Raw genomic sequence first — 8,910 nt, 5'->3', positions numbered from 1 at the left:
TTCTGTTCCTGAGTTGGTGTCCTCCGACGGCGCTCCTGTTCCTGAGTTGGCGCCCCCTGATGGCGCTCCTGTTCCAGAGTTGGAGTCCTTTGATGGTGCTTCTGTTCCCGAGTTGGCGCCCTCCGATGGCGCTCTTGTTCCCGAGTCGGTGCCCCCTGATGGCACTCCTGTCTCCAAAGGCGCTCCTGTCAAGTCAGCACCCCCAGAGGGTGCTCCTGGTTCTTTATCAGCACCCACCGACGGCGCATCTGAACTTTTGTCATGCCTGCCTGAGGACATTTTTAATGACTTCAAATTTACCCCGCAGGGCCCAGGACCTCCTTGTTTTTGTTTTTTTTAGGCACTCCAGGTGTAGTGCCTTTGGGAGGGGCATCTGTCACACTGCTAGCCTTGGTGTGCTCATATGTGCCACGCCCCTCTTCTCCGTGAGCACACTCACTCCTGCCAGGCCTCACTCCTGATTGGTCCCCCTGAGCAATCAGCCCCAGCTGTTCCTAATCAGGGACCAGTTTAAAAAGGAGAGCTGAGGAACAGGCTGGCAGGGGTTATTTTGGTTTATGGTGGTTATTTTTGACTTGTTTGTGTTGGACTTCCTAGGTGATTACTTTGGTTTCTTTTGACTCTGGTTTGCTCTATGTTTCTGGCACTTGTTTGTAGTCAGTTCCTAGTTTGTGTTCCTAGCCTGTGTTTAGCCAGTGTTCCTAGCCTGTGTTTAGCCAGTGTTCCTAGCCTGTGTTTAGCCAGTGTTCCTAGCCTGCGTTTAGCCAGTGTTCCTAGCCTGCGTTTAGCCAGTGTTCCTAGCCTGCGTTTAGCCAATGTCCCTAGCTTATGTTTAGTTTGTGTTCCTAGCCTGTGTTTAGCCAGTGTTCCTAGCCTGTGTTTAGCCAGTGTTCCTAGCCTGTGTTTAGCCAGTGTTCCTAGCCTGTGTTTAGCCAGTGTTCCTAGCCTGTGTTTAGCCAGTGTTCCTAGCCTGCGTTTAGCCAGTGTTCCTAGCTTATGTTTAGTTTGTGTTCCTAGCCTGTGTTTAGCCAGTGTTCCTAGCCTGTGTTTAGCCAGTGTTCCTAGCTTATGTTTAGTTTGTGTTCCTAGCCTGTGTTTAGCCAGTGTTCCTAGCCTGTGTTTAGCCAGTGTTCCTAGCCTGTGTTTAGCCAGTGTTCCTAGCCTGTGTTTAGCCAATGTTCCTAGCTTATGTTTAGCCTATGTTCCTAACCTATGTTTAGTCTGTATCCCTAGTTTATATTCCCAGTCCGTGTTCCCAGTCTGTGTTCCCAGTCCGTGTACCTAGTTCATGTTCCATACTCTTGTCATTCCCTTGTTTAGTTCATTAATAAATATCTTGCCCTACATCTCTGCGTGTGTGTCCGCCCCCTTTGTCTTGTCTTTGTTTAGTCCTTAGCCCCACCGTGACAGCATCAAATTCAAAATGAGTGAATATTTGCAAAAAAACAATAAAGTTTATCCGTTTGAACATTAAATATCTTGTCTTTGTAGTGTATTCAATTCGAATATGAGTTGAAAAGGATTTGCAAATCATCGTATTCTGTTTTATTTATGTTTTACACAACGTCCCAACTTCATTGGAGTTGGGGTTGTACAAACTGTGGTCATATTCTGCCAACACAAAAAGTAGAAAGATCTGATCATTTTATATCAATGTAAAACATATAAAAAATAAACTAAAGTAAACTGAGATTTTTCAACCTGTCCATAAACCTCTTGATAGAATCATTAAGAATGACATTGTACAGTGTAATCACTGGTTCTACTGTACACATGACAATAATAGTCTTGAATTATGAATCTAATTTAAAACCATCCAAGAAAACCTGAATAAACAAAACCAATGAAGCTTCTCTTTTTTATTATTTACTATTATTGTTATTATTTATTTATTATTTATTAGTTGTATTTCTTTCTGTTTTTTCCTGTCTTCTGCTGTAACAAGTTAATTTCACTAAGGAGATCAATAAAGTCTTATTCTATTTAATAGCTTTTAATTCAGACCAGAGACATTTTTATATTCTGTGTTCAGACGTATGTAAGAAGTGATTATTGAACATTCAACTTGTAGCAAAGAAAAAATCACTTTAATATTCACTCACCTCTGAAGGAGTCTGAGTCTGAACTCTGTGTTTCTTTGGCTAAAACAGACATTTGTATTAATTTTACAGTCTTAGCATCATCATAGCTCTCCTATCTGTAACAACACTAAATAAATCTAATTGGAGTGAAAAATGAACCTGAAAAATCTTTTACTTCTAATTATAATGATGTTTGGGTCATTCCTGGGATTGACCAGGATATACACTGTGACGTCCAGCCTGTTACGTATTAGGTGATAACAGGGTGGACCATAACAGGCTGGACATTCTGACATAAAGTTAGCCATTAGCTAAACCATGCTATAGCATAAAAGTGAATTCAGACAAATAATTATCTGCTTTTTAGTGTGATCATTTTTAAAATGGTCAAATCGTTTAGCTTTTTCTCATATGTATTTTTCTGTATGTATGATCAGAGATCTGATTCATTCTAACAGCTTTATAATAAAGTCTGAATGTTTATTGAATGAAAAACAGTGATCAGTGTTTCTAATGACTGATTATTTTGTTTCTGATGATCAGTTTCTGTTCTACTGAAAATTAAATACTTACCATCAACTGAGAGATGAACAGTTTGGATTAACGATCCAAAAAATCTCTCCAGGTGGTAGCACCTATAGATGCTCTCATCATTAATTCTGACATCCTTCAACACTAGAGAACAGTTTCCTTTATTGAGCTCGTCCTCAGGAACATCCACACGACCCTCATATCCTTCTCCATGATACGAGATATCACCCAATCGCTCAAACACTGTCTCATTATCAGTCTTCCACTTAGCATGTGATATTGGATAATCTGTGTTACATTTACAAGGCAGACGAGCTGTGGAACCCACTCTGGCAGTTATGTTGATCTGATCTTCAGGGAAGGAGCCTGGAATAAAATAAATAAAATCTAAATAACCTGGAGCTGATAGTAAACAAAACTCTTATATCAGAAGAATTCTGTTGCTCAGAAACTACAAAAGTAGTGTGGTGTTCCACAGGGGTCGGTACTGGGACCACTATTGTTTACACTCTATATGCTTCCACTAGGTGAAATTATTCATAAACATGGCATAAAATTTCACTGCTAAGCAGATGACACACAGCTGTATATATCAGCCAAACCAAATGATACTGACACAATCAGTAAGATAGAAGATTGTGTAAACGACATAAAAAACTGGATGTCGTGTAATTTTCTTTTACTTAATTCAGATAAAACTGAGGTTTTACTTGTTGGCTCTAAAGCTGCAAGAGACAAGTTGTCTAACCTGGTGCTAAACCTAAACACTTTCTCTGTTACTCCCAGCCCAGATGTAAAAAACTTGGGTGTCACACTTGATTCAGATCTTTCCTTTGATACACACATTAATAATATTACTAGAGTTGCTTTCTATCATTTGCATAATATCTCTAAAATAAGAAATATACTATCTGTTAATGACGCTGAAAAACTGATCCATGCGTTCATAACTTCTCGGTTAGATTATTGTAATGCTCTTCTAACTGGATGCTCTGGTAGATCCATAAACAAACTCCAGTTAGTTCAAAATGCAGCAGCTCGAGTGCTAACTGGAACTAAAAAATGTGATCATATTACTCCTGTTCTATCATCTCTTCACTGGCTGCCAGTTAAATTCCGCATTGATTACAAAATACTTTTACTAACCTATAAAGCGCTACATGGTCTGTACCACAGTGTCTGAGTGAACTTATTAATCACTACAGCCCAGTGCATCCACTTCGTTCACAAGATGCAGGGTTACTTATAGTTCCTAAAATTAAAAAGACCACAGCTGGTGGAAGAGCATTTTCTTACAAAGCTCCACAACTTTGGAATAATCTTCCTGCCTCTGTTCGGGATTCGGACACAGTCTCAATGTTTAAGTCTAGACTGAAAACATATTTATTTTCTCAGGCTTTGATTAATATAGACAAAGGCGCAGAGCTTGGGGGTTCTTGGTCATAGAAACTTGTGGTGATCAGGGATGTTGGGTTGCTGTCGTTCTGCCTCTCTTATCCGATCACTCCGGTTTGGGTAGGAGAGGTGGGCGCTGATGTCCTGTGAAAGCCTTCATGACCTTGTTACCTGCTCGCTCTCCCTTTTAGTTATGCTGTAATAATTAGGGCTGCCGGAGTCTAAAACTCTCTGTAAAACTGTTTTACTCAACTAGCATTGTACATTATTAACTACATTCTCTATTGTTTTACTCCAAGGGCATTCTGATGGAAACCTGTTTACCCGCCGAGGTTAAGGATTGAAGTCGAGACTGCCGTGACAACGATGCTGCTCCTGCCGGATGTGACGGGGCTGGAGTATCTGCACCAAGAATTACAAGAAATCACTACAGACTTTTATTGAAGACTAGAGCGAAGAACAACTCTATTATTATTTATTTATCTATTTATTACCAGTTATAACTTTTAGATCATTTAATTCTGTGTTTGTATGCTCTGTGTAAATCGTGTATTTATTTAAAGTTTCCTCCAGGCCACCCAAGAAGGATGGGCCCTGCTGAGTCTGGTTCCTCCCAAGGTTTCTTCCTGTAATTTTCAGGGAGTTTTTCCTTGCCTCAGTCGCCCTCGGCTTGCTCAACAGGGGTTTTTTGTATCTTTTGGTCCTGGATTTTGTAAAGTTGCTTTGAGACAATGTCTATTGTAAAAAGAACTATATAAATAAAGTTGACTTGTATTTTATAGAAACTGTTCACTCAGCATTACAGCTCCAGCGTCTCTTATTTACAGTTTTTAACAACTGTTTACACACATTTTCAAAATTCTGTGTCTTTTTTCAAAACTCTACACACAAAACCCACAATTGCTCACACAAAATGCAAAATGCCTCAAATCTCAAGCAAAATGACACACAACATTCAAAATGTCATAAACACATCTCAAAAGCAAGCATTGACCTCACATTGCAAACACTTTTGTCATAATATGACATTTTGGATACATTATGTACACACTGATGTTTAAAACCTAAAGCTCTTCTGTCTTTCATGGGATTCTATGTTTATTTACATACAAACGTGCAGAGAGAAGGTGGAATATACTCACAACACACAGAAGCAGTATTGAAACCAAAAATATTTATTTTTTTCCAAATCATTTGCTGCTCTAAATACAATGTTTGTACAGCACATAAGAAGAAAAAAATCCAACCACCACATGTAGTTGGACAGAAACCAAACACATCTATGAAAAAGCTAATTTCAAACAAATAATTTAATTTTTTACCAAAAAATTAATTGTGTGTGTGTGTGTTGGTTGGGGGGAGGGTAGGGGTTGGGTCTGTGTCTAGGCTTCATCTCTCCTCCGGGCTGGGTCTGGCCACAGTACTTCATCCACGTCGCATGCTATGTCCTCTCTTGCTAAACACAGAGGAAAGAACCTTCTTGCATGGCGCATCCATCCTTGAATAGAGGCAGCGTCAATGTCGCCACATGCTTCCTCTATTGCCTGGAGAAGTGGAATGCGGGCACAGGGACAACGATCATATTGCCAGCGCCATGTGGAGAAAAATTCCTCAATCGCTCTCTTTGCTTCCCTTCTTTGCCCTCGTCCTCTTCCCTGTCACTCCTGTCCTCTTCCTCCTCTTCCTCTCCTTCCAACTCCTCCTCCTCAAACCCGAACTCCTTGTGGTCTGCCTCTACCTCCAACTCTCCTGGCTCTCTCTGCGTTGTCATTCATTGTTCAAAACAGACATCTTGACCTATGTCAATATGTGACCTATGCTAATGATTCTTTGGTGTTCAATAAAGTAATGAATGTTTGCACATGTGAGGAGTGAGAGTGAAGCACTGGTGATTTAGTGTGGCATTTTGATAGGTTGTGTTTGAAAAAGGAAATCAAGTTACTTCCTGTTTGATTTTTGTGTATTAGGTAGAAAATTGTGTGTGGAGTTTTGCAAAATGTGTTTTAGAAAATTGAAAACTGAGTTAGACACTGAGAATTAGTGTATGGTTTTGCAGATTTGGTGTGGGGTTATGGTGTTTGAAGGACATGTTTAGAAAGTTGTGTGACAAGCAAATATCCGGACGTCGGGGGCTGAAAAGGAACAAAAAGGCATACAAAAGAAAAGGGAAAGCGCGAGGCGCGAACCCAAGACTCTTGCCTCCCGACCGGGAGCTTTAACAGCCTGCCACAGCGGCGCTAGTGGCAGACTCGCTCCCGGCGCTATTGAGGCAAAGAGTGGGTTCGCGAGATGGAACACCTCGCGCTGTTGGCCGAAGAAGGGGGGGTAACACCGACAATAGCTGGATGGCACGGCGCTTTCCAGCAGCTTATGCTGGCTAGAGCCATGCCAGCTACCGGGTGTGATTTATTTGCGGACTTCAAAAATTAAATGCAAAGGCGCTGTCACCAGCCAGGGTGGCTGGGAAGTGGCCATTTGCGCTAGCGCTCCAGAGGGCGGAACGTGACGCTGTCACCAGCGGTTTGCGCTGGGAGGGGGTCGCGTTCCTCTGGGCGCGATAATAGGATCTCACGGTGGCGGCGGCACGGCGGCTCGACGGCTCGGCGGCAGCGGCCTGACGGCGACCTGAAGGCGGCGACCAGGCGGCGGCGGCGGCTCGACAGCGGCGGCACAATGGCGGCAGCTTGGCGGCGGCGGCGGCCTGGTGGCGCCCCAATAGCGGTGGCCCGGCGGCGGCGGCACGGCGGCGGCGGCACAACCTAGAGATAAAAAATAACAAACATAAAAGGGCACCGCAGTGCCAAACAAACTGAAAGAAAGAAAAAAGAAACAGCCAACAGGAGCAGAAGGTGCGACGGCTACAGCTCTGCACCTATCCCTTAAATAAGGGAAAGCACAGGTGCAGCCCGTTCGCCCTAACGAGCTGGCCAGGTAATTAAATGCGCAGCTCGTCTCTGCTCTGTAAGGCCTGTGGCGTCAGGGAGAGATGGCACATTCCCCTGACGCCACAGAGCCTAACAGTAATAGCTTTTAATGTGGACCAGGGAAACTTTAATATTCTGTATACAGACATTACAAAATAAATGAATCAATAAATAAAATAAAGTGAATAAAAAAAACACATAATATATAAATACAGTGCAGTAATAGTAAATACAGTATAAATTACATTAAAAGTAATTCACTGCACTGGTCCTGAATGAATAAAAATTGATTTCTAAGAATGCGTAAGTCATGTTCAATTGTAAATTACATTTGGTTAACGAGTTGTTTAAGTAACTAAGGGGGCAATTACTTTTTCCCCCCACACAGGGCCAGTTGGTATTAAATAATGTTTTTCCTAATGATAATGATGTTTGGGTCATTCCTGGGATTGACCAGGATATACACTGTGACGTTCAGCCTGTTACGTATTAGGTGATTACAGGGTGGACCATAACAGGGTGGACATTCTGACATAAAATTAGCCATTAGCTAGCGAGTGAGCAAAACCATGCTAGCATAAAAGTAAATTCAGACAAAGAATTCTCTGCTTTTTAGTGTGATTATTTTTTAAATGATCAAATCGTTTTGCTTTTTCTCATATATCCCATAACAGGGTGGACATGTTATGATGGACCATATAAGACTTTTAGGATAAAATGTGGAAAAAACAACATAAAAATGAGGAGTTTAATAAGCCGCTCATCTTCCACAGTTGTTTTTCCTCCAAAAACATCATGTGAGCTCCAGGAAATGACGTCAGGATGTAAAACAGTTCTTCATGTTAAGAGACAGTAGTAAGAAATAACAGGGTGGACAGAAACTTGAGGGACGTGTGAAAAACCCTCATAATCAGCAATAACATCAAACTCATAAAGAAAATAAATCCAGGGTTTAGAGGAACTGAAACAAACCTGTTAAACAGTATTGAAGGACTGAGATATTTTCATGATTAAACCTCATATATCATCACTACATCAGAATGTACAGCACTGGGGATCATGGGAAAACCTGTTATCTAAGAGATAAAAACAGTGTGTATACAGTCATTTTATTTGGGGGGAGGGGGTAGAAAACATTGTGTTTAGTATTTGAAAGTGTTCATTATTTCAGTAAGATGTTTAGAAAATGGTATTGTTTAAAATGTTATTTCCTGCTGCAGCTCCATAAAGACGTTGTTTGATAAGTTCAGAGTGGAACCAGTGGCTGACCTGAATGATCTTAGTTTAGATTAGCACAAAGCTAACCACAGCTGTAACAGAACATTCACGTATTTAACACACAGTGTGTTGGACTTTAGCAGGGTCTCCCTCAATTTAAATATGGATTTGGCAGCAGATGATCCTCAGTTTCTCTTCCACATCACCAAATACACAGTATTTAAGTAGAGTCTGCCATGTTTCATTTGTGAGTAATATTCACTTCTGTTATTTAAAGTTTTAATGATTTAGTTTCATTGTTTCTTCCTGATATTTTTACCTTGTTTGTGTTTGTAATAAGAACAGTGAAACATTTCACCAGAGCATCTTTAACACATGATGAACACAAAATGATACAAACTGTGTTCATGTTCTGCCAACACAAAAAGTAGAAAGATCTGATCATTTTATATCAATGTAAAACATATAAAAAATAAACTAAAGTAAACTGAGATTTTTCAACCTGTCCATAAACCTCTTGATAGAATCATTAAGAATGACATTGTACAGTGTAATCACTGGTTCTACTGTGCACACGACAATAATAGTCTTGAATTGAATTAAATCTAATTTAAAACTATCCAAGAAAACCTGAATAAACAGAACCAATGAAGCTTCTCTTTTTTATTATTTACTATTATTGTTATTAATTATTTATTATTTATTAGTTGTATTTCTTTCTGTTTTTTCCTGTCTTCTGCTGTAACAAGTTAATTTCACTA

The 8,910-nt window shown here is 40.4% G+C and overlaps 1 protein-coding gene across 1 annotated transcript in view; it reads right to left on the bottom strand.

Moving 5' to 3' along the window:
• Positions 1 to 2,094: 2,094 nt before the first annotated feature.
• Positions 2,095 to 8,910, bottom strand: part of LOC134329278 (uncharacterized) — a 28,150-nt gene continuing 21,334 nt past the window's right edge. Inside the window, exons 6-7 of the mRNA XM_063010846.1 lie at positions 2,655 to 2,978; positions 2,095 to 2,141 (exon numbers count right to left, since the gene is read on the bottom strand). Coding sequence (XP_062866916.1) covers positions 2,095 to 2,141; positions 2,655 to 2,978 — 371 coding nt within the window. The remainder of the gene's footprint in view (positions 2,142 to 2,654; positions 2,979 to 8,910) is intronic.

Source organism: Trichomycterus rosablanca, chromosome 1 (genome assembly GCF_030014385.1).
Source record: "Trichomycterus rosablanca isolate fTriRos1 chromosome 1, fTriRos1.hap1, whole genome shotgun sequence".
NCBI lineage: Eukaryota > Metazoa > Chordata > Actinopteri > Siluriformes > Trichomycteridae > Trichomycterus > Trichomycterus rosablanca.
Note: the sequence above shows the minus strand (reverse complement) of the source record. Positions and strands in the feature narration are given on the sequence as shown.